Consider the following 24918-nt stretch of genomic DNA (forward strand, 5'->3'; position numbering starts at 1 on the left):
CCAGGGGGCAGAGGAGCCGTCCCCTCCTACCTGGGCGGGCTGCACAAGGGGCTGCGCCCGGGCCACCGCGGCCTTCCACCAAGGCTGTCCCCCGACCTCGCGAGCCCGGGCGCTTCCCGCCGCGGCGGCCCCGCCAGCCCCTGGGCGCCGCGCCGCTCCTCCAATGCGCGCCGGCGCGGGGGCCAGGCGCACCCTCAGAAGCTGGGCGGGGCCTTCGCCGCTGACGGACTGGACCAATCCAGAGTCTCCATCTCCCCAGGAGGGGCGGGGCGCGCCCGGGCCCGCCCTCGCCGCCGGTGGGTGGCCGATCACTGGGTGGCCAGGGCGGGGCCCTGGTGCGGATTGGCGAGAATGGCGATGGGGCGGCTCCCGGGCTCCGATTGGTCTGCGCTCGGGGCCGAGCTTGGTGATTGGGCGCAGCTGCTGTCCGCCCGGAACGGGCGAGGCGGTGCGGTCCCCGGGGTGCGGGGCGGAGCCGGCAGTGGCGCGAGGGGCCCGGCCGCGACATGTCCTCTGGGCTGGCCGCTCGCTGCGACGCCAAGAAGCTGGTGCGCTCCCCCAGCGGCCTGCGCATGGTGCCGGAACACCGCGCCTTCGGGAGCCCGTTCGGCCTGGAGGAGCCGCAGTGGGTGCCGGACAAGGAGGTGCGTGCCCGCCCGGCCCCGGCCCGCGCCCGGGTCTTCCCGCGGCGCCGCGTCCGTCCGCCGGCGCTGGCCGGGCCCGGGCGGCTGGGAGGAGCCGAGCGGCGCCCCGGCGCGGGGCCGCGGGCCGGGCGGCCTGAGAGGGAGGCCCGCACCCGTCCCGGTGGGCGGAGGGGCGCCGCGGGCTCCCGCCGACGGCGGCGCGGCCCCGAGCCCCGAGCTGTGCCCGGCGCACCCGGAGCGCGGGACCGCGCAAAGCCGGGCCACGCTAAGAAGATGGGAGCATTGAGGCACCTCTTGGAGTCCTGTCCACATAAGTCACACATGTCCACAAGACATCAAAGTGCTGGAGACCTAGAAACGCTCTGCACCCCGCCCCAGATCTGGTCGCCTGGCGCCCTCCTCCCACCGGGCCTGCCCGGCAGGTAGGACCCTCGCAGAGGCGTGAGGCCGGCCCTGGGCCCGGGAGAAAGGTCGGTTCCCCAGCTCGGGACCTGCGGGGCCTCAGCTTACTGACGAGAACTCCAGCACGGTCAGGGATGTGGGCGGGCGTACTGAGGAGAGTAAGAAATACACGTTCAAGAGAGAAAGTGAGCCTCGCGCGCGCACGCACACACGCACACACACACACACACACACACGCACACACACACGCACACGCACGCACACACACCTGGTTTCCCAGGGCTTTTCATAGGAGGCCCTCGTGAGGGGGTGTGTACGGGTGCAGAAGAGGGGTGGCAGCCCGGTTTTCCTCAGAATCCTCAGGTTTGACATCTTGATGGAAGGCGCCTGGGCTTGTCCTCTCTAGACATGCCTCTCAGTCCGAAGGACACGGCGGCGGTCACAAGACATGCGGAACCAGCTGGACAGTCAGTGCTCTAGACTGCTTGGATCCTTTGTTTACCAAACTATGGATTTATTTGTTTTTGCTGCACCCCCAGCCTTATTTTTTATTCTTTATTTTGAAACAGAGTCTCACTGAGTTGCAAAGGGCCTCACTTAGTAGTAGCTAAGACTGTCTTCTGACCGTGATCCTCGGTGATCCTCGTATCTCAGCTTCCCAAATGCTGGGATTACAAGAGTGAGCCACCACTCCAAACCTTTTAGAGACTTTAGGTTAGAGGGAAAATATACTTTCAGGGTTAAAGATGAGGAGTTCTTAAGGATGCGTGCCTAAGGGAAAACAGACTGGTTAAGGGACTACTGCCAGGCGCAGTGGCGCACGTTTGTAATCCCAGTGCTTGGGAGGCTGAGACAGGAGGATCGCACAGGTTCAAAGCCAGCCTCAGCTACTTAGTGAGACCCTGTTTCCAAATAAATTTTAAAATAGGGCTGGGGGTGTAGCCTGGAGGTAGAAAGCCCCTGGGTTCCATCCCCAGTACCACCAAAAAAAAAAAAAAAGGACTATTGTGGAGAGCTTTTTTAGATTTAAAGCTATAGTCTCCCTTTTCTTCACTGATTTTCTTTTTCTTTCTGTCTGTGTCTTTTCTTTTTTGGTACTGGGGGTTGAAACCAGAGGCATTCTACCTCCAAGCTATACCCCTAGCCCGATTTTTTAATTTCTTATTTGGAAACAGGGTCTTACTAGGTTGCTTAGAGCCCCACTAAGCTGCCGATGCTGGCTTTGAACCTGCAATCCTCCTGTCTCAGCCTCTCAAGTACTGGGATTGCAAGTGTGCACAACCACACCCGGCCTTGTTTGCCTTTTCTCTACCTATTACTTTTATTTCTCCTATCCTACCTCACCTTGAGAGCGGCCTGTGTGCCTAGGAGGGTGTCCACAGTCCATGGTCCATCCACACCACCCTCCAGCTCTGCAGTTAAGAGTGGAGCTGTGAAGGAGACCTGGCAGCTGGCAGAGCTTCCTGGAGCGGAGCCCAGGCCCCCAGCCCCCTGCCTGCAGGTCCCGACTGCCTGGGCTCCGCAGCCCTCTGCTCCTCAGCCTGGCGCCCGCGCCATCTGTGTCACACACGTCCCTTTCCTCTGTATCATGCCTGGCTGGTGCCCCAGAGGCCGTTAAGCTTTCACGCTGAGCGCACATAATACCGCTGAACTGTGCGTGGGGAACTGAGGCAGGTGGTAAGTTTATATTGTGTATTTTATTCACAATTAAAAGTCAGGGAGGGCCAGGCATGGTGGCACACACTTGTAACGCCAGTACTCGGGAGGCTGAGAAAGGAGGATCGCGGTTCGCAGACAGCCTCAGCTGCTTAGTGAGGCCCTTTGCAACTCAGTGAGACCCTGTTTGAAAATAATTAAAAATAGGGCTGGCCGGGAGTGGTGGCACACGCTTGTAATTCCCACACTGGAGACAGGAGGATTGTACAGGTTCGAAGCCAGCCTTGCTGGCTTAAGAGACCCTGTTTCCAAATAACAATATAAAAAATAGGTGTCTGGGAGTGTAGCCCAGAGATAGAAGCGTTCCCAGGAACCCCAGGACCACCAAAATAAACAAACAACAAAAAAAAAAACATGGGGCTGGGGGTGTGGCTCGGAGATAGATACTCCTGGGTTCCATCTCTAGTACTGCAAAAATATATAATAAATAAATAGATAAATAAATGTATGTCAGGGAAAATGTTTTTAAGGCAATGTGCCTTTCCTGTAGATAGACGCTAGCTTGTGCTTAATCATTAACTCAGTGGAGTCCGCGCAGCCACGGGGGGGTCGGGGGAGGAGGCCAGTCCAGGGGAAGCCTCATCTCTGAGGGACAGGACAGAATCCAAGTGTGGTGAGAAAGTGTTACTGTCAGGATTACCAGTCCAGAGTTCTCCATTTTTTCTTGTTTCTACCCAAGGAGCCTTTTCCGGCATTTTCCCTCCTAATTGTCCCCCAATGAAATATTTAAATAAAAACTTTTAACTGGCAAGGAAAACTGCATTTATCGTGTACCCCATAAAATCTAACAAATGTGGAAATACCTCACATCCACATGGCCCTCCTGGACATGGGAACGTGGTGTGCACGAGGTGGTCCACCGAAGCAGTTTTCCGACTGCGCAGTCCTCCCAGCTGCCACTGTTGCCCTGGTGGTCCTGCCCGCAATGACTGCTCCACTTTTTCCTGAGTTAGTTGCCTTTCTTTGCAGCTGGCCTCCCGTAGAGGCACTGAGGGTGAGGTTCCAGACTGGGGCTCTGCCCAGGCTGTCTGAGAAACTCTCCAGCAGCTGACAGAGTTGGGTTGAAATACTGTTGTGGGGCACCCTCAAACAGCAGAGCTTTGTTCCCACCTTGGAGGGAAGCCAGGGTGCCCCAGGACCACCCCATCCCAGCGCATCTGAGTATGACGAATTGATCTGAGCAGCCTAGCCAGGCGCTGGGGTCCCTGGAGGGTAAAAAATGTATTTTAAAGATTAGGAGGGAGCTTGGTGGGCTAGCGCTTGTCTGGCATGCATGAGGCCCTGGGTTCCATCTCTAGCACTGAGACAAAAAATACATTTTGAGTTTTAGTAGTGCATGCCCCTAGAGTTCAGAAGTTGCCAGAATCTTCTGGAGGAGCTTGAATAGGGGCAGTCTGGGCAGGGAGATTTGGAACGAAGTGTGACTGGAGTTGGGATAGCTCCCCGGGTCGCTTCCGGCAATAGTTGCTGGCACTTGGCTGAACAGGGTGTACTCGGCGGGCTCTGCAGGCCGCATGCTTCTGGACGCTAAGGTAATTGCACACTGGAGGTGAGCCAGGAGTGCAGATGAGCTAATGGTGAAGTGGTTGTATCGTGGTAGCTCAGAGTGGGTGGAGACTGGGCAGGACCTGGCAGGAAGGCCCTGCCGCCCTCAGCTTCCTCCATCACCCCATCTGGTGGCGGGGCCGCGGTGTGAGTACCGTTGCACACCTTGGCCTGTGCTTCCCGGCTCCAACTTCAGTGGGGCCAGCCTGGGCGCAGCCATGCCACGTCTGCTGAGTAATTGCCAGGTTAGCAGTTCGGCCCACATGGTTTATCTCTTAAAGATGCTGGGAGAAAGAGCTGGGCGTGGCAGTGCACGCTTGTAACCCCAGCACTGGGAGGCTGAGATAGGAGGATTGCCATCGTGGCCAGCAAAAATAAATAGACGCTGCAAGAAATCTGTGTGTGTGTGTGCGCGCGCGCGCGTGCACGCACGCCTCCAGATCCGGTCCCACAGCTCTGAGGTTCTCATGACCCAGAACTAAGAATTGTTCTCCTGGATGAAGAAGGCTGAGCCTCCTCAGGAGGCCGAGGGGCCTAATGCCATGCCAGTTTGGGCACGGGTTCTTTGGGAGCTGGAGAATTCCTGCATGATCCCTGGGGCTTGTGGAAGAGCTGGATGGGGCGAGGTTGGGCATGCAGCCATAAGGACTTGTCCACGCAGCCGGCATCTTGGGCTACCCTTGAGGTCGTCCTCTCCTTCCTTCCCGGCACTATCTACAACTGGTGACCGTGCAGCCTGTGCTGCCGTTCTGATGCCTGGGCACTAGGTGCAGAACCAGAAAAGACCCAGTGTGTCCAAGGCACCGGCTCAGGGAGGGGGGGTTTCTTCATGACAGGAGCTAGCTGTCCCCCAGTAGGGGACAGGTGTCCCAGAGTTCTGCAGGTCAGGCGGGGGCTTTTGTTGTGGCCAGGGACGGAAGAGTTAGCAGGCCCTGATGGTAGGTCTGAGGGCTGAGCCAGAGGCCAGGTGGGCAGGCTTGTGGGGCCAGGCGGCTCTGCAGTCCAGGGAGGTGTCTGGGTCTGTGCTTCCTGGGACAGAGAGGGGCAGTTGGGAGGGCCTGCCAAGCATGGCCTGGTGGTGGAAGACGGTGGCTCCTGGCAATATGCTGAACATTTCATAATTGTTTTCCAGGAACACAGGGTAAAGTTCACCTTCTGAGGTGCCAGGGCTGGCAGAGCCTCCCCAGGTGTTCTGGAACCCCCTGCCCTTTTTGTGGAAACTGCCTTGGGTGCAGAGAGCTTCCTCAGTCTCTAGCTAGCTGAGAGCCTTTGATTGATAGGAGGATTGTGACCACACAGCAGCAGAAAGGATTCCTGGGAGCAGGGCCTGGTGGGGCACACTTGTAATCCCAGGGCTTGGGAGGCTGAGACAGGAGGATCGTAGGTTCGAAGATAGCCTCAGCTACTTAGTGAGACCTTGTTTCCAAATAAAAAATAAAATGGGGCTGCGGGGCACAGCCTGGAAGTAGAATGTCCCTGGATTCCATCCCCAGCAACAAACATACATACACATGCACAATTGTATTTCCTTCTGGCACTGGGGATTAAACCCAAGGGACATTCTACCACTGATCTATACCCTAACCCTATGTTATTTGTTGTTTTGAAACTTCACTAAGTTGTGGAGGGCCTTGCTGAGTTGCTGAGTGAATCCTCAGTGAACCTGCCTGTCTCCCAAGTACTGGAATTTTAGGCCTGCGCCGCCAGCCGGCTCTTGGTCATTTGCTTTTAGGGAGCCAATTTAAATGAATGGCAAGGCCTTGTATTTAGAAACTGGTCCCAGCCGGCCTGCATACAAGCCTTACAGCAAGCAGCAAGCGTGACGGGGGCTCTCTGTTGGCCACGTGCTGAGCCAGAGTTCCTCCCGTCCCGGGACAGCTGCGCACTGTGGCACCCAAGGCTGGGGAGGCCGTGGACAGGTTGTGAAAAGCTGTTCTCACTAAACTGGTGATTTTGTGGTTTGTGAACGCACTAGCTTTAAGCACCGTGAAGCTTCTTCTATTGGGTTTTGTGATTGGTGGACACTGGGGCCAGGGGAGAAGGCACCACCCCGCGCGGGGATGGCGCCGCTGGGCAGGGTTCCAAGTTGATGAGCGTTGAGGGCACGGCAGAGCTGCTGACCGGCCTCTGTGGACGCTCCACGCTGGGATGGGCCATGGATCCCCTGCTGAGGCTCCAGAGGCGCCCAGTACCACTGGCCTCTGTCCTGGACCCATGAGCAAAACAGGCCCTTGGCATCTGAGGGAGTTTCTTAACGCAGCCCGCCCCTTTGCACAGCTCCACACAGTGTGCCTGCAGCCTGTGCATGAGCCAGCCCTCTGCGGAACCTCCAGGGTCTGCACGTGGGAGGCCGAGGGGGTCCCGAGGGAGGGGAGCGGAGCAGGGGAGGGGCTCGAGCCTGCCGGTTGGTGGAGTGGGGAGGACAGTGAGTGGAGACCACTGGGGTAGACCCTTGGGAAGAGGCCCGCTCTGGACAGTCCCCACCTGGCCCTGTTGCCGGGGCAGAAGCCGGCCTGCTTGGGAGGTGTCCTTGGTGCGAGGTCTGGAAGGGCTCTTAGATAAGTCTGAAGCCAGGTGTGGTGTAATCCTAGCGTTTGGGAGGCTGAGATAGGAGGATGGCAGTTCACGAACAGCCTCAGCTACTTAGTGAGGCCCTTTGCAACTTAGTGACACCCTATTTCAAAGTAAATAATAAAAAATTGGGCTGGTGGTGTACCTTGGAGGTTGAATGCCCCTGGGCTCCATCCCCAGTACACACACACACACACACACACACACACACACACACACACACAGTCGGCCGTGAGAGCCTAGGCTGTGGGTGTGACATGGCTGCCTCCTTGTGCCTATTCTGGGAAACAGCTGAAGGCAGGTCCAGGCCTGGCATCTGGCCTCGCTGGGCCTCCCTCACCCGCATCTGCTTCAGCCTCTCTAACTGTCCCCGCACGGGCCCTGGTGCGCACACTCGGAACGCCAGGATCGTGCGGGTCTAAACGGTTGAGACCCTCTTCTTTAGCAGGTTTCCTGTACTGTCTTCATTTGTAAAGCAGGTGACAATGTCCTTTCCTGGCACAGGTTAATTCCTGGTGTGAAACGTCAGTCATTTCCTGGAGCCACCCTTTGGCTCCTGCAATAGAAGGAGGGCCAGACAGCTACTGGAATGAGCTGCCCTGGGTCTAGCGGCAGAATGACGAGGCACGGTGATGGAGGCTCGGCCGCGAGGAAGTGAGCCCTCGTGCTCCCCTCGCCGCGGGGCTGGGAGCCCTACCGAGTCGGGCGTAGGTCCGAAGCTGCCCTGCTGTAGGCCAGGACGGGAGGCCGGCCTCCTCACACGTCCCCCGCAGTCTGGCCCAGTGGCAGAGCCCGGGTTAACACTGTGTCATATTCTCTCCTAGTGTCCGAGATGTATGCAGTGTGGCGCCAAGTTTGATTTTCTCACCAGAAAGGTGAGCTGAGGCCATGAGGTGGGCGGTGGTGGGAGGCTGACGGCTGAGCCCTCCGTCCTGGGCCCTCCTCCGGGGGCCCTGAGTGTTGGGCCGCACAGAAGCAGAGGGTCCTGGGCAGCAGGACTTGACAGCTGACATTGACAGCTGGTCCTTGGGACCAGTTTGTTTTGGTGGTGCTGGGGATCGAACCCGGGTATTCCACTTCCAGGCTACACCCTCAGCCCTTTCCTTTTCTTTTCTTTTCTTTTTTTTTTTTTTGGTGGGTCTGGGGATGGAACCCAGGGGCATTTGACTTGAGCTGTACCCCCTACCCCATTTTTATTCTTTTTTTTTGTTTTTTTTGGTGGTACTGGGGGTGGAACCCAGGGGCTTTTCTACCTCTGGGCTATACTCTCAGACCTATTTTATTTGGAAACAGGGTCTCACTAAGTTGCTGAGAGCCTCACTAAGTAGCTGAGGCTGGCTTCGAACCTGTGTGATCCTCCTGTCTCAGCCTTTCAAGCGCGGGGATTACAAGAGTACACCACCACGCCCGGCTCTTAATTCTTTATTTTGAAACAGGGTCTAAGTAGCTGAGGATGGCTGCGAAACGTGATCCTCCTGTCTCAGCCTCCCAAATGCTGGGATTACAAGCCACCATGCCCCGTTAGCCCTTTCATTTTTAAATTTGTAAATAGGGTCTTTTTTATTTTTTATTTTTTTTGGTTGTACTGGGGTTCCTGGAAGCCCTTCTACCTCTGGGCTACACTCCCAGACCTATTTTTATATTTTTTTTAAATTTGGAAACGGGGTCTCTTAAGCCAGTGAGGCTGGCTTTGAACAGCACAATCCTCCTGTCTCTGCCTCCCAAGCGCGGGGGATTACATGCGTGTGCCACCATGCCCGGCTTTGTAAATAGGGTCTTACTAAGTTGCTGAGAGGCTCCGTAAATCGCTGAGGCTGGCTTTGAACCTTCAGTCCTCCTGTCTCGGCCTCCCAAGTACTGGGATTACAGGCACGCACCACCACACCCAGGTAATGTTATTTTCTTGAGTTAAGCAAGGCCCGGCTGTGTGAAGAGGACCCTCAGGGGGCTCAGCGGAGGCGGCCCGTGGCCTCCGGTGCATTGGGGTGGTTGGAGTGCCGCCTCTGTTCTGGCCCTGCTCACTGCCTGCCCTTCGTCCTCACCAGCACCACTGTCGGCGCTGCGGGAAGTGCTTCTGCGACAGGTGCTGCAGCCAGAAGGTGCCGCTGCGGCGCATGTGCTTCGTGGACCCCGTGCGGCAGTGCGCGGAGTGCGCCCTGGTGTCCCACCGGGAGGCGGAGTTCTACGACAAGCAGCTCAAGGTGCTCCTGAGTGGTAAGCAGGGCGGGCGTGCCCCCACGTGGTGCAGGGAGAGGGGGAGAGGCGTGTCTTCCTTTAACGCCTGCCTTACCAGCCTCCCATGTTCTCTGGATCCATCTGGAAATAGCTACAGAACTGTCTCCTCAAAGACAACAGTGTTGTCCCCCACACCGGTCCTGACTCCTCTGGGCAGAGCCATCAGGTGGGGGGCTGTCGCTCGTGGTCAAGTCTTTGGGACCGTAGTGCTGTAGCAGGTGTAGATTGTGGCTCCGAGCCACAGCCCCGGAGCAGGGCTGCCTCCTGGAGCCTGGAGGAATCAGCAGTCTCTCCTGGACACAGACCCTTCTGCTTGGTCTCTGGTCTGGCCTTTGTGAAGAACTCCCCTGTGATCTTTCTTCAAACAATGTAAAAAAAAAAATTACAGGAGCTTTGAAAGCAGCAAAACAAATCACACAGTCGCGCCTGCCACGTTCCTCTCAGATCCTGCATTCATTGCCGCCTTCTGCTCCGGGGAGGGAGCCTCAGCGCAGAGCCGGCGCCGGCTTCCTGCTTGTCTTCAGGTCCTCGTGTGTAATTGCGACAGGTCGTGTTTACACGTTTGGTTTTGTCTCCCAAGGAGCCACGTTCTTCGTAACTTTTGGAAACTCAGAGAAATCTGAAACCATGGTTTGTCGTCTTTCCAACAACCAGAGGTAAGAGCCAGAGCCTTATTTGGACAGCGCCCGCAGGCTCGAGGCCTGGTCATCAACTGGAGCCCCTTTGTTTGGTCTAGACGCTTGATCCTGGATGGAGACAGCCACCATGAAATTGAAATCGCACACATCTCCACCGTGCAGATTCTCACGGAAGGCTTTGCTGCTGCAGGTTTGTGCCGGTGTCCTTCCCGGGCAGGGTTTGGTGGCGCACAGGGGACAAGGTGCATGCATCTGGGCCACGGTTGCGGCCTTCCTTCCTCTTCTGTGGGGCATGTATTTAACCCAGGGCTTTAGACTTGCCAGGTGAGTGGAGGGGGACCTGCCGGACGTCGCAATGGTTTCCGGCTGTGGGTCATCCCACTCGCTGTTGAGTAAGGCGCCTAGCGCAGTCACCGAGGTTCCCAGAAAGGTCTGGTGTGGTGGCTGACCGCACCTGCGGTCACTGCCTCCGCCTGCAGGTGCCTTGCAGACCCAGCTGCTTATACAGCTCCTGGTGAGCAGCTTGTCCAAGCCCTGGCTGAGATTTTCAGCTAACCATGCACTGTTCAGAATGTGGATTCTGAACCTGCGGGCAGTGCTGAAAACCCACCCTAACCCACCTTGCTTTCCATTTTCTGAGGGGCGCTTGGTTGTTCCTTCTCTCCACTGCCTGCCTACCTTCTTGCTGTAGAAAAGGACATTCACACTTACCCCAGCCTCCTGGGGAGCCAGCCCGCCGCTGAAGGTCAGCCTCCCCTCCGCCAGCACTCCTCCAGCATGCTGTAGGCCACGTTCCTCTGACCACTTTGCTCCTGGCAGGGTGGGGTTGGTCCCTGCCACGGTCCTTGTGAGACCATGGTCACTGCCTTGGGCAGATTTTTAAGGTATGGGCCCACACGTGGGTCTGTAAAACATAAGTGAGGACACCCCGTAGAAGGAGGTGTATTGCTCGGCCTTCTTTCCACAGACGGAGGGAGAGCGTAGCAGTCAGTAGCTTTCTGTCGCTGCCTGCCCGCCCCGAGCAGCCCAGGCCCTGGGTGCGGGTGGCCATGGGCATCCAGTGGGCGTCAGGCATGTGGAGTAGGTGGTAGCCTTCACCCACTGACATCCCTCAGGGCCTGGCACGCTGTGCCCAGTGGCCTCCCAGGGTTCCTGGCTTAGTCTCAGCCCTCCTGAAGCAGGGAGTGACAGTGCCACCCTGGCCCCTGGACACATATGTGGGGCACTAAGCTGGCTGAAGACATCCTGGTGCCAAGGGTCTGGGGAAGTAGGGGCCAGCCCAGGCAGGTGGCTGGGTCTGGGATGGCCTGGCTGGGCCCTGTGAGCCACCGCCTTTCAGCTGCTCTGCTGGGCGGGCCTAGGGGCTTCTGGCACTGTGTGCTCTGGAATGGTCTGGGAGAAGTGACCCCTGCTTTGCCCAGCACGTTAAGACTCCTTAGGACTCTAAGCCTAGCTTCCTGGTGTGTGGGGGGGTGGGATAATGTGAACCGTCCCTTCAGTTGAAATGGCCTGGGGGGCTGCCCAGCTGCCTGGGGCTCGGCACCACTGACCCCCGGAGTCAGGTAGGGCTAGAGAAGATCCTCCCTGGCCCACGTGCAAAACCAGCACAGACACGTGGCCACGTCCCAGCCCACATGTACAGAAGCAGGTGGCATGCAGCTCAGGAAGCCGTCGGGCGCAGTGCTTTGCATTGGAGCCGCTGCTCAGGGTCAGGTGCAGCCCCATCTGCAGCTGGCTGGTGGGGCTCCTCTGATGGACTTCAAGAGCCATGTCTCATCAGAGGGCACTTCCGTGGCAGATCAGTGCTGAAATGGAGCTTTCCTTCTAAGTCACTCGGCAGAGGCTATAGGCGAAGCCCCTCAGCCCCAGGTGGCACAGACTGAGCCAGTCTGCTCCGCGAGGCTGTTCTGCAAGCAGGTGCTGGAGTCACTGGGATCTGGGCCAGAGATGAGCTGTGTCCTCACAGGGGTCTCCGACCCGGGCCTCTGTGGGGCTCTGCGAGGCGCAGAGCAGCACATGGCAGGCCGGGCGGCTCGCTCAGCAGTGCGCTGTGCCCAGCTTTAGCCCTGGTCTCAGTGGGAAGGAGAGAGCTGTGGCCTTGACTTCTAGGCATGAGGCAGCCATGCAGTGACCGTCTCTGTGGTCTGCCTGCTGAGGGCGGGGCGCTCTAAAGGGGACTTGCACACTGCATAGCCACAGCCGTAGATAGTTCTTTTGGGGTTCTCTGAAAGCAGGAATAGGGACACAGGACGCTGAGGAGTACTGGACTGGTCAGCAGGGCTCTGTGCAGCTCTGAGCATGTGGTTCAAGGCCAGCTAAGAGCTGCACCCCCCTCCCACCCACAGTGACTCAGGGTCCACAGAGAGTGCGCACTGCCGCCTGCTCCAACAGGACGGTGCCGGCCACCGCTGCCCCAGGGCCTTCTCACCTCCCCCCTCCTTCCTAGGAGGCAATGCTCGGGCCACAGGCATGCTCCTGCAGTACATGGCACCGGGGGCAGAGGGCACCGCCCAGCTGAAGCTGACTGCCGGGGAGGACGCAAATGCCAGCAGGAGGCAGGCGGCAGCATGGATGGCAGCCATGCACAAGGTACTGTGGTCGTGTGATGGGGTGGGGCCTAGAGAGGAGCTTGCCTTTCCCAGAGGAAAGACCCAGAGGTCTGCCCGTAGCTCCTCTAAAGCGCACAGGCTCCGTCGCAGCCAGGCCCGGGCCAGTTGTGCTCTGTGGTGTTTATGTTTGGTTTCCCCGCAGGCGGCCAAGCTCCTCTATGAATCTCGAGACCAGTGACTCCAGTGTGGGCCGGACCTGGAGAGCAGCTGGTGGGGGGACCAAGCCGCTCGCCCTGCCTGAGCAGCATAGGGCCTCAACCTGCTTGCAAAGTGTTCACTTACCTAGTGCAATATGTACACTATTAATGCTTTAAACAGCTTCACACTTTAGAGATGTGTGTTATCTCGTTGATACATTGGGTGGGAGAGACTGAGCTACACTACTGCTAAACTGTTTTAGCATAACCAGTACCATGTTTTTACAAGTTCCCAGGTTTACCAGAAGCCTCTGACCGATCGATGTTCATTTCACTAATTTCACAGAAACAAACAAGGCGGTGGTGACTCGGGCTCCGATCTATAGCGGAGCTGCCTGTCTTCAGTGCCGGTTTACAGGCTTGCCTTAGCCTTTTCTAGTCTGCCCGCTGACTGGCACTAATCCGGGCAGTGAACAGCCCTTTGATACTTCACAAAGCAGACAGCACCGGCTTTGTGCTTTCTACTTTCCACTCACTTTTTCACTTTATTAAATGATTGTACAGCAGTTTGTATATGAGCATATGATTAAACCTATTTTGAAATACAGACCAGCTTTGGCTCACTGTGTCTGGGTAACCCGAGGCCTGAGCTCAGCTCGGCCTCAAGAACACAGGACTCACAGCCGGGGTGGGAGAGCGGTTTATTGTGCACATTTACAGAGCATGGCGGTGCTGGGAAGGCGGGGCTGCCCCCAGGGGCGTCGCCATGCCGCCCTGTAGTCAGTGCTCAAAGGTGTGGGACCACAGCCCTGCACCCATGAGTCTATACATACTTATACACAAAGTATACACACAAGTCACGTGGAAAATAAAGCCTAGGGGCATGTGTTTTAATGAGGAAAAAACATTCCTGACACAGTTCTGATCGTTTTGAACGGTATAATCAAAGAGTAATCCTGGTGTATAAAAAGCCTGTCCACACAGTTCAGGCCCCAGCGCAGTGGCCACAGCAGCTGAACTGGGCCAGGGTCACCGCATTCCCTCTAACCCGAGGCTCCAGCCAACTCCGTCTGAACCAGTCCTGCCCTGCCCACCCCACCTGGACCCATCCGTGCCCACACACTCGTGTCTGACGGCACTCAGCAGAAACAGGCTGAAGCTGTGTGGTCAGAGGCCAAAGGCCGTGTGGCCCGGGAAAGGAAGCCCAGCCACAGCACAGGGGGCCTCGGGGGTGCACACGCTGGCCAGCCACACCTAACGGTCAGCTGGGGGGGCTCCCTGGTGACAAGCGGAATGGTGGGCCGGTGAGGACCGTGGTTTCTGTGACTCTCCCAGGGCAGGGTCAGCTGGCAGCAGCTCAGTTTCACAGTGAGGGTGGGTCAACATCTAAAGAGGAGGAGGCCTCAAGGCCAGGTGAGAGCTGTGTCTTCACTGGTAACCAACGGGGGTCATGATAATTGCCGGGCTTCTTATTGGCAACAGGGGTGAGTGTTTGGAAAGCTGGGTATTTATTTGAATTTACAGTAATTGGCAAAGTTCAGTCCTCGTGGAGGCAAAAGTACCTCTCCCAGTTAGAGACTGGAGAAAGGCCTCACCTGGGAAGTGCAGGATTCACATTGTGGATGCTGTCTGCTGAAGTGAGCACCATGAAACACCCCACGTCAGCTCCTGCGCAGCACGCGTCCTCTCCGGGCAGCAAGACTGCGATGCTCTGGGGGCTTAGGCCAGTGTTCGCTGCCGGGGTTTGATCCGCGGATACAGCTGGGGAGCGAGGGGCCGTTAGGAGCGCAGAGACCCGAGCAGGATCCGCCTCCGCGGGGAAGGGAGGGCGGCCTCCACTGCTGCCTCTGCTCTGCCCCGCATCCCACCCAGGGCCCGACCTCTCTGGGCCTGTACTTCCTGTGGTGCTGGAGACTGAACCCAAGGGCAGGCTACCTCTGAGATACGCCCTCCAGCCCTTCTAATTATTTACTTTGAAACAGTGTCTTCCCAGGTTGCCGACGGTCTCACTATTGCTGAGGATGGTCTCAAACCTGCAGTCCTGACTCATCTTCCCAATACTGGGATTACAGGTGTGTGCTACCACACCTGACCCTAAACCCCATTTTAAAGTCCCCACCTCAGAGTATCCTGTCCCTATTTCCCTCCTGGCACTTCACTCCAGCTAAAAAAAAGTCAGTGTCTGGCAGGTACTCGGGTCAGGGACATCGGCCAGTCCCCGGGCAGCACCCGGGAGAAGTGAGCAGGACGGCCTCCTGCAAAAGGCTGACACCATCGTAAGCAAGTCATAGCCTCACGCCCCTGACCTTTGTGGGCGGTGAGGAACCCTGGATCCAGGCAGGTCTAGATGGGGAGGCCCAGCTGCTCAGCAGCTCCTGCCTGGCCTCCAGCTGCTCCAGGGCCTGGGTAGAGCTACCTCCAGGGGCGCTGGCCGAGCCCTCAAACTGAAAAGCTGGGGCTTGCCCGTGTGCAGAGTGGGGTACTGAGGTTTGAAGAACGATGGCCTCCTGCCCTGGTCCCCAGCAGAACCAGGCTGCCTGCCCTGAGCTATGTCCTGTCTTGCCAGCTGACTTCCCACCATAACCACTAGGCGCGCGAGTGCTTACCCCCAGCAGGTTTTTGGGCACGTAGCCCTCCCGGTCCCCCAGCCGAGCCCACCACCAGTCGGTCTCGCTTTCATCCTTGCGCCTCAGGACGGTGATGGCGTCCCCTTCGTGGAAGGACAGCTCGTCGCTGTTCTGGGCCTCGTAGTCCCACAGGGCATACACTGCACCTTTGTTCATCACGCCAAGCTTCTCCTGCACACCTGGAGCCGAGGAGTCACAGCCAGGACTCAGGAGGCAGTGCTCAGAGAGGAGTCCGCCCAAGGCCGACCGCAGCGGACAGGGAACAGGGCCACTCTCTGGCTCCCCAGGCCCAGGCTGCCTGAGTTCAATGCGTAAGTCTCCATCCTTGCAGGACAGAGCAGCTGACCCGGAGCAGGAATGAGCCTCCATGGGGAAGGGAGGGAGGGAGCCTTTCTCATCTGCCTCTGCTCTCTACCCCACAGCCCTCTCCAGCCACAGAAGACAGCTGTGCGTGGCGGCCCACGCCTACAATCCCAGTACTCGGAGGCTGAGACATCAGGATCATAGGTCACAGGTTCGCGGGCTGCCTCAGCTACTCAGTGAGGCCCCCGCCAAGGCTATTCTGAGACCTCCCTAAAGTTCTTATCTCTCCTTTTGGGACGCCAGGCGTGGAGCCCAGGGCGTTCTACCCCTGAGCTACACCCCTAATGCTTTTGATTTCTTAGTTTTCAAACAGTGTTTTGCTAGGCTGCTGAGCCTCACTACTGCAAAGGCTGATCTCAAGCCCGTGGCCCTCAGTCCCCTCCCGGGAACCGAGGGTGTGAGAGGACATTCTAGGGCCTCAAACCCTTAGATACTCGTGTTTCTTTTACAAATGGTAGTATTTGCATATAACCTTTATTCATTCTCCCACATACTCTACACCATCTCCATATTACTTAAAATACCTACAGCAAGAAATGTGCCACGCAAATACTGGCCATGGCATGTTGTTTAGGGCGAGTGTCAAGAACAGATCCAGTACAGATGCATTCGTTTTCCAGATATTTTGATCCATGGTTAGTTGAAACCACGGATGTGGAACTTGTGGGTATGGAGGGCCAGCTGTACTTTACTGAAATCCTGATTCTGGAATGTTCTAAAAGGCTTTTTTTTTTTTTTTTTGCGGGTCTGGGGATGGAACCCAGGGGCATTAGACCTCCGAGCTACACCTTCTGCTCTATTTTTTTATTCTTTATTTTGAAAACCGGGTCTCACTGAGTTGCGGAGGGCCTCACTAAGTAGCTGAGGCTGTCCGCGAACCGCGATCCTCTGGTCTCAGCCTCCTGAATGCTGGGATTACAAACGTGCGCCACCACAACCGGCTTTTATTTTTATTTTGAAACAGTCTCGCAAAGTAGCTGAGGTTGTCCGCGAACCGCGATCCTCCAGTCTCAGCCTCCCGAATGCTGGGATTACAAACATGCGCCACCACGCCTGGCTAAAAGGCGCTTCTTCTTCTTTTTTTTTTGGTGGTACTGGGGATGGAACCCAGAGGCTTTCTACTTCCGGGCTATACTCCCAGACCTATTTTATATTTTATTTGGAAACAGGGTCTCACTAAGTTGCTGAGAGCCTCACTAAGTAGCTGAGGCTGGCTTTGAACCTGCGTGATCCTCCTGTCTCAACTTCGCAAGTGCGGGGATTACAAGTGTGCGCCACCACGCTCAGCTAAAAGGCATTTCTTAAGGTTAAACATAAAGCTTACATCTAGCAAAAACTTAGAGAAGTCAGGAGCTAAAGGTGTGCCTGCTCTTGGGCAGCAGCGAGCGGCTTGCATCTGACCACCTAGATGGTGGCCGCTGTGCGCAAGGCCACGTAGCGGCGTGGGGTCTGGCCGCTGCTGGGAGACTTCCTCAGTAGGTGTCTCTGCCTTGGCCTCCTTCCGCCAGCTGGACCCCTGGGGCCCTGCGCCTACTCGGTGTCCCTGCACCTGAGCGCCTGCTGCCTGGTCCTGCGCGGGGCGCCGGCACGGAGTGTCGCCTGGTCCTTCGTAACTCCATCCCCAGTGTCTAACCTAGAGCAGCACGTGGCTTCTCAAGTTACCGGTCAAAGAACGGCTGTGACTGCCCTCAGAATGGAGACATTCCAGCTCTGTAAGTGTGACCCTGGCTCCATCAAAAATAGGGATTTTTCAAATTTGTGCAGGGGAGAGCGAGGGCTGTACGCCCTCCTTTCAAATGAAGACCCTGGCTACCCTGAAGACAGGAGCACTGGAGCAGTGCCGTGTGGCCCGTATTTACCGTGGAGGAACTGCGAGCACTGGATGTAGCCTTCCTCCACCTCCTCACACTTGTCTGCTGCCGTCTCCACGTCGCTGATGGTCGAGGCGAAGACGGCAGCGCCACTCTCCACCAGCTGCTTGCACAGGTGAACGCTGTTGCAAGAGGCGGCGCAGTGCAGCGGGGTCCTAGAACCAAAGGGGTGAGGGTGTGGGTCTGCACTGCTGGTGCGACCAGTGATGCGACCTCTCAGGGAGGCTCAGGGAGGCTCTGCCTCTGTGCTGGGCATGTACGGGGTGGGGTGGAGGGAGGGAGGGAGGGAGGGAGGGAGGGAGAGAGAGGGAGAGAGGGAGAGAGATTGTGTGTGTGTGCGCGTGCGTGCACGCGCACGCGTTAAAGGTATGTTCCTGCTAACAGATTGTTTTAGATCATGTATAATTATTTTTGGGGGTACTGGGGATTGAACTAAGGGTCATTGTCCTCTGAGCTACACCCCCACCCTGTTTTATTATTTATTGATTGATTAATTGATTGTGATACGTGGAGGGGGGTGGACTGAACCAAGGAGGCTTCTATCTCCAGGCTCTACCCCCAGCCCTATTTCATTTTTTATTTGGAAACAGGGTCTTGCTAAGTTGCTAAAAGCCTCAATAAACTGTGAAACTGGCTTTGAATCTGTAATCCTCCTGTCTCAGCTTCCCAAGTACAGGGATTACAAGCGTGCGCCACCATGACTGGCATATATTTTGTTTGTTTATTCATTTATTTATTTTGCAGTACTGGGTGTGGAACCCAGGGGCATTCTACATCTGAGCTACACCCTCAGCCCTATTTTTTATTCTTTATTTTGAAACAGGGTCTCACTGAGTTGCAAAGGGCCTTACTATGTAGCCAAGGCTGTCTGGGAATCATGATCCTCCTGTCTCAGCCTCCAAGTGCTGGGATTACAAGTGTGTGCCACCATGCCTGGCTTATTTTTTATTTTAAAACAGGGTCTTTCTAGCCAGGCGTGGTGGCGCACGCTTGTAATCCAAGCATTCGGGAGGCTGAGACTGGAGGATCGCGGTTCTCCAATAGCCTCAGCTACTTAGTGAGGCCCTCCATAACTTAGTGAGCTCCTGTTTCAAAATAAAGAATAAAAAATAGAATAGAGCAGAGGGTGTAGCTTGGAGGTGAAATACCCCTGTGTTCCATCATCCCTAGACCCACACACACACACACAAAAAAAAAAAAAACACAAAATAAGCAAACAAAAAAACAGGCTTGCTAAATTGCTAAAGGTCTTGCTAAGTTTCTGAGGTTGGCCTTGAACCTGCAATCATCCTGACTCAGCCTCCCAAGTACTGGAATTACAGGTATGTGCTACCATGCCCAGCTTCATATATACATATCTGACAAAGGGGGCAGGGAATAGATCAGGAATGGCTTGTAAATAGATGCTCACTGCACAGCAATAGCAATGCTCACAGTACACTGATGTGCACACGCACAGAATGGCTAAGGTGGTAAATATTAAGCATATTTAAAAAAATAAAAACAGAACTTTTTTGGTACTGGGGATGGAACCCAGGGGCATTCTACCTCCAAGCTATACCTCCAGCCCTATTTTACTTTTTATTTGAAAACAGGGTCTTGCTAAGTTGCGGAAGTTGGCCTTGAGCCTACAATCCTTCTGCCTCAGCCTCCCACATACTGGTATTATATGCCACCATGCCTGGCTTAAAGCAGAAGTTTTTTTTTTTGTGTGGTGGTACTAGGTAGGGGTGGAACCCAGGGGCTTTTTTTTTCCCTACCTCTGGGCTATACTCCCAGACCTATTTTTATATTTTATTTGGAAACAGGGTCTCATAAGTTGCTGAGAGCCTCACTAAGTAGCTGAGGCTGGCTTCGAACCCTGTGCGATCCTCCTGTCTCAGCCTCCCAAGTACTAGGATTACAAGCGTGCGCCACTACGCCTGGCAAAGCAGAAGTTTTTACTTAAAAACAAAAAACAAGCCAGGGATGGTGTGCATGCCTGTAATCCCAGTACTTGGGAGGCTGAGGCCAGAGGATCACGGGTTTGAGGACAGCCTCAGCAAGTAGTGAGACTCATCAACCTAGTAAGACCCTGTTTCAAAATAAAAATAAAATAGGGCTGGGAGTGTAGCTCGAATGTAGGATACCCTGGGTGTGATCAGGAGCACACATACCAAAAATAAAATAAAAAATAAAAACAAAAAACATGTATTCCCAGTATTTGGGAGGCTGTGACAGGAGGATCACAGGTTCATAACCAGCCTCAGCAATTTATCCACGCCCTCCACAATTTACTGAGACCCTGTTTCAAAATAAAAATAAAATAGGGTTGGGGGTATAGCTTGGAGGTGTAATGCCCCTGGGTTCAATCCCAAGTACAACAACAACAAACCCAGATGCTCAAACACAGCAGAATGAGAGCTGTCTACAAATTCAAAATAACGCCAGACCAGCCGTGGGTGGCACACGCTTGTAATCCCGGCGCTTGGGAGGCTGAGACAGGAGGATCTCACAGGTTCGAAGCCAGCCTCAGCTACTGAGTGAGGCTCTCAGCAACTTAGTGAGACCCTGTTTCCAAATAAAATATAAAATGTGTCTGGGAGTGTAGCCCAGAGGTAGAAAGCCTCTGGGTTCCATGCCCAGTACCACAAAAAAAAAAAAAAAAAAAAAAAAAACACCAAAAAACCACGCCAGACCCATAGGCCTGCACAGCAACACAGCCCTGATCCTGAATGCAGACAAAAATTCAAACATCAAGATGTCTAGCAAAGGGGGCTTCTGAAGCTGCTTTTCATATATTCACATATATGAATTTGTAATTCTTATAGAAAATCTAGAAAGAGGAAGAGTGGGTAACCTGCAGAAGACCTGGCTTCCACTGTCAATGTCGAGGCCGATCAGGTGCTGCGTGCTTGTCACCGCGACCGTGACCTATGTCATGATGTGTGACTACGGTACACCAATAAAGGTAGATTAAAAAACAGGCGTCCAGCGGGGCGTGGTGGGCACGCTTGTAATCCCCGCGCTTGGGAGGCAGAGACAGGAGCATCGCACAGGTTCGAAGCCAGCCGCGCGCGCTGGCTTAGGAGACCCTGTTTCCAAATAAAAATATAAAAATAGGTCTGGGAGTGTAGCCCGGGGGTAGAAGGGCTTCCAGGAACCCCAGTACCACCAAAAAATAAAATAAAATAAAATAAAATAAAATAAATAAAAAAGAGGTGTCCAAAGAACACACACAGCTGGGCCTTTACCAAGAAAGACTGGACAGATAAAAAACTAAACACGGCAACAGCCGTCTTTCAGGGGTGAACTGATGGCATCCCTGCCGCCCTCTCCACACTTCCCAATGACCAGAATTTGCACGTTTTGTGTCTGTGAGATGGGGAAAAGTGAATCTATCCGCCCACGCCTCGGGGCCTCACCACCCGTCACTGTCGGCAGCGTTCACGTTGACGCCGAAGTCCAGCAGGAACTTCACGATGTGATGGTGGCCGGCGCACACTGCGTTGTGCAGGGGGGTGATCCCTTCATCGTTGGGCTTGCTGGGGTCCTCCACCTAGGACACAGGACACGTGGGAGCCAGCCCAGCCCACCCGGCCTTGCAGCACGCCCAAGGGGCGCGGCTTACCTCGTAGATGATTCTCTGAACCAGGTCAAACTCTCCTTCCAAAGAAGCATCTAGAAGCAGCGCCAGGGGGCTGAAGCGCACCCTCAGCCCGTGCCCCGTCCGCTCCGAGTTGGGCTTCTTCAGATTGGTGCGTTTGCTCTGAGGAAGGAAACACACTTTCAACGTCAGGGAAACTAGGGAAACTGGCAAGAGAGGAGCAGCCCCAAGTCCTGTGCCTGCGCCTGCGCGCCGGCTCCGGCGGTGGGACCCACCAGGGCCCGGCCACCTGTGGAGAGCCCTGACTCATCCTGAGCGCGCCATGCCGGTTTGGGCTGTGAGCCCCTCCTTCTGTGGGAGTACGGTCTGTGACAGCCATGCTGCTTAACCAAGAAGCCAGAGCCATGGAGTCGGCGGCCTGTTCCCATTAGCACGCCACATGGCTTTAGCCACAGCAGAGGTGCTAGCAGAGGGGCCCTGCCAGATTCCAAGATGATGCCTTTCCCCGCTCTGCCCCGCCAGCGCTGACCTTCCTGGGATCCCCAGGCCCTTCCCTCTGCCACCCCCAGGCCTAACCCAAGCCTGGCCTGCGGCTCCCAGAACAGCCCCACAGCCACGTGTGAGGGCGATGTGGCTTTGCTCTCAACAGAACACCCACCACGGAGGCTGCCGGAGGGCGGGGGGCCGGGGCGGGGGGCGCGGGAGGGCCTGGCTCCTGCCCTGGAGACGGGGCCTCGGCCGCGGGGCTCGGCGTCTGCTCCGTGCAGGGGGCCGCGGCCACGTTGTTGTTGTCGTCCTCCGCGGGCTCGGCCGTCGGGTGGGGGGTGTGAGGGCGGAGGAGCGCGTCTGGTTCAGGGGAAGGCAACTCGTTGTCATTGGCATCTGAGGACGGGGCGGGCTCCTCTGGGAGTGGGGCCGTGGGCGGGGCGGGGGCGGACTCGTCCAGGTTGCCGTTGGTGTTGGTGTTTCCATTGTCCACGTCGGCCAAGGTGCCCACGAAGTCTTGAGAGGGGCCGGGCTGGTAGAAAGGGGCGCCCTCCATGCCTCCAGCCAGGGTGTTAAAGCGCTGGTACAGCAGCTTCTGGATGTTGGGCCCCCCGGGCCCCTCTGGCTCTGTGATGGAGCTGCGCTTCTTCAGCGGCCGGGGCGCGTTGGCCAGCTTCCTTCGCAGGGCCTCCAGGTCGGCGTCGCTCTGGTAGCGCAGCGGTGAGTGCACGATGGGTGTGAGCTTGGTGGGGCTGAGCGGCCGGGGCAGGCTCTCCACCGTGCTGCCCTCTCCAGGCAGGGCGGGGCCTTCTGGCTCCGGCTCCTTCTCGGCGCATTCTGAAGGTGGCTGAGGCTGTGACGTGCCCCCGCCCAGCGACCCGTGAAGAAACGGTAGAGGCGACGGAGACGTTGACCCTGACGGTAAGACAGGTTTGCCGTACACTATGGAGACACAAAGACAAGGCACGTTCAACCTGGCCAGCGGGCGTGAGGTCTAGTTCCTGAGCCAACTCCTCCAAGATGGCTCCTCTACTGCTGTTCAGTTCTGATTATGTATCTCCAGGACAGAGTGTGGCGGTGTGCATCTGTGATCCCAGTACTTTGGAGGCTGAGACAGGAGGGTCACAGGTTCAAGGAAAGCCTTAGAAAGCAGTAAGAATCTCATCAACCTACTGAGACCCTGTTTCAAAATAAAAATAAAATAAAGGCCGGGCGTGGTGGCGCATGCTTGTAATCCCCGTGCTTGGTAGGCAGAGACAGGAGGATCTCGCTGGCTTAAGAGAGCCTGTTTCCACATAAAGTTAAAAAATAAGTCTGGGAGTGTAGCCTGTGGGAGTGTAGCCCAGAGGTAGAAGGGCTTCCAGGAACCCTAGTACCACCAAAAAAAAAAAAAAAAACAAAAACAACCCCCCCCAAAAAAAAAAACCAAAATAAAAATAAAAATAAAAGCCAGATGTGGTGACACATGCCTGTAATCTCAGTAGTTGGGAGGCGGAGACAGAAGGATCACAGGTTTGAGGCCAGCCCCAAATTTTCAAACATGGGATTTTCAGCAACCTAGCAAGAAGATCCAGCCGGGCGTGGTGGCGCACGCTTGTAATCCCAGCATTCGGGAGGCTGAGACCTGGAGGATCACGGTTCGCGGACAGCCTCAGCTACTTAGTGAGGCCCTCTGCAACTCAGTGAGACCCGGTTTCAAAATAAAGAATAAAAAATAGGGCAGGGGGTGTAGCTCAGAGGTGAAATGCCCCTGGGTTCCATCCCCAGACCCGCAAAAAAAAAAAAAAAAAAAAAAAAAAAAAAGAAGATCCTGTTTCAAAAACAAAAAATAAAATTGGGCTGGGGCTGTACCCCAGAGATAGCATGCCCCTGGGTTCCATCCGTAGTAACACACGTGCGTGCACGCATGTGCGGCTGCTGCCCTGATTATGGTTTTCTGGTCAAGGAAAAAGTAAAAGCCACTGAGCCACTTGTGAACCCTGGACTAACTCAGATAATGTGCAGACACTTGCCCCTCAGAGCAAGGTTTCACCTGGTGGCCCAGGAGCGTCCCCGTGGCCAGAGTGCTACCCACAGGTAACGCGGTGCCCCACCTGGGAGGTTCCTGGGCTGGGGACAGCGGGGCGCCTGTAAACTCATGAGTTACAAGTCTAGACACACACCGTAGCCAATGCCCCAGGATGCTGGAGCATGCCCAACCCAGACCTGGACCGTGGAGTTGTCCTGCCAGGGCAGGACACACTTCACCTCCAAGGTGCATTCTCCCGTCTGCCTTCCTCAAGAGGCCTTGGTCCACTGCCGCACCGGCGTCCCTCCCCCAGGGGTCAGGGAGCTCCTTAGCAGCAGCCTTCCTCAAACTGCTCACTCCTAGGGTCTGGCTCAGCCACGCCAGGAGGCCCAGAGGGCCCATCTCTGCTCACTGGAAAGCTTCCGGTACAAGTTATTATGAAGCAGAAGGAAAAAGGGAAATCCTGAAACCTCACCCTTCCGGGGGCTGGATTTCCTAAGTACCGCGAGAGTCACCTGCTCAGACAGGAAGTCAGCTGCGGTCCGTCTGCAGAACTACACAGGCTTGATCTCGCTTCCCTCAACCTGCCACCCAAGCTCATACTTCGCGTAGGTAGACAGGGCTTGTCATGAACAGAATGTGGCTCCACTATAAGCTACAGATTGGTATTTTCTTTTTGCAGTACTGGGACTAGAACCCAGGGCCATTCTACCTCTGAGTGACACCTCCAGCTCTATTTTCTATTCTTTATTTTGAAACAGGGTGTGAGTTGGAAGTAGCTGAGGCTATCTGTGAACCACAATCCTCCTGTCCCAAGCCTCCCAAACGTTGGGATTACAAGCTTGCGCCACCAAGCTCAGCCAGATTGGTATTTTCTTAACTTAATTTTCTATCCCACACAAGAAGAGGGTGAACTCACCGTACCTGCTTTGACCGACTTGTTTAGGGCGCCGTGCGCCGCTGGCTGGTAGCTTTTAGGCGGTGTGGCTTGCTGGAGGTACATGGAGTATATGGAACTTGAATTCACTGTCTGGGGGCCTTTCCTGGGAGACTGTGGCCTCGACCCTCTATCAGCCAGGAAGGGCCTAATGGCCACCGTCAGCGGGAGTTCAGGCTTGCCGTCTCCAGCTGGAAACGCAGGCGGCCCCGCTGGGGGGCACGTGGGACTGGGAGGCACAGAAATCCTCTGCTGAATCTGCTGCGAAGAGCCTGGCGGGGGGGCACTGCCTGCTGGGGGAAGCGGGGTGGGTTTCTGCCGACTTGACGGGCCTGCACTGGGTCTGGGCAAGCTGCCCTCTTTCCTCCTCTCCAGAGAGCTTGTAGAGCCTGGGCCCAGAGGTGCAGGACTTGGGTACGTTCCATAGCTTGGAGGCAGTGGCTTGCCTACGCCTGGGATGGGAGGTGGCCCTTTACCAATTTCGATGCCCTAAATTTAGGTGGTAAAAAGAAAAACAAAGTCACCTTTTAAAAAGTCATGCAT

General features: G+C 55.9%; 2 protein-coding genes across 4 annotated transcripts in view; one reads left to right on the forward strand and one right to left on the reverse strand.

Annotated features, from left to right (window-relative positions):
- Positions 1 to 506: 506 nt before the first annotated feature.
- On the forward strand, positions 507 to 12538 carry ZFYVE21 (zinc finger FYVE-type containing 21; the record flags this gene model as incomplete). 3 transcript variants are annotated; one of them, XM_080708044.1, is made up of 8 exons in its annotated part: positions 507 to 644; positions 7703 to 7753; positions 8924 to 9092; positions 9694 to 9769; positions 9850 to 9974; positions 10443 to 10496; positions 12198 to 12340; positions 12503 to 12538. In XM_080708044.1, 8 exons carry the CDS (start codon positions 507 to 509, stop codon positions 12536 to 12538), a joined length of 792 nt encoding a protein of 263 aa, XP_080564170.1. The 3 variants fall into 3 exon arrangements, with proteins under 3 accessions (XP_080564170.1, XP_080564171.1, XP_080564172.1); XM_080708045.1 differs by having other exon boundaries at positions 9850 to 9941; XM_080708046.1 differs by lacking the exon at positions 10443 to 10496 and having other exon boundaries at positions 9850 to 9941.
- A 1678-nt stretch (positions 12539 to 14216) lies between these two features.
- PPP1R13B (protein phosphatase 1 regulatory subunit 13B) overlaps positions 14217 to 24918 on the reverse strand; it is a gene marked incomplete at both ends in the record, with an annotated part of 57485 nt that continues 46783 nt past the window's right edge. Inside the window, 7 exons of the mRNA XM_080708137.1 lie at positions 14217 to 14258; positions 15104 to 15303; positions 17347 to 17513; positions 20763 to 20896; positions 20969 to 21106; positions 21603 to 22372; positions 24363 to 24864. Of these exons, the coding sequence (XP_080564263.1) occupies positions 14217 to 14258; positions 15104 to 15303; positions 17347 to 17513; positions 20763 to 20896; positions 20969 to 21106; positions 21603 to 22372; positions 24363 to 24864 (1953 nt within the window). The remainder of the gene's footprint in view (positions 14259 to 15103; positions 15304 to 17346; positions 17514 to 20762; positions 20897 to 20968; positions 21107 to 21602; positions 22373 to 24362; positions 24865 to 24918) is intronic.

The sequence above is a fragment of the Muscardinus avellanarius genome (genome assembly GCF_963383645.1).
Source record: "Muscardinus avellanarius genome assembly, chromosome: 12".
NCBI lineage: Eukaryota > Metazoa > Chordata > Mammalia > Rodentia > Gliridae > Muscardinus > Muscardinus avellanarius.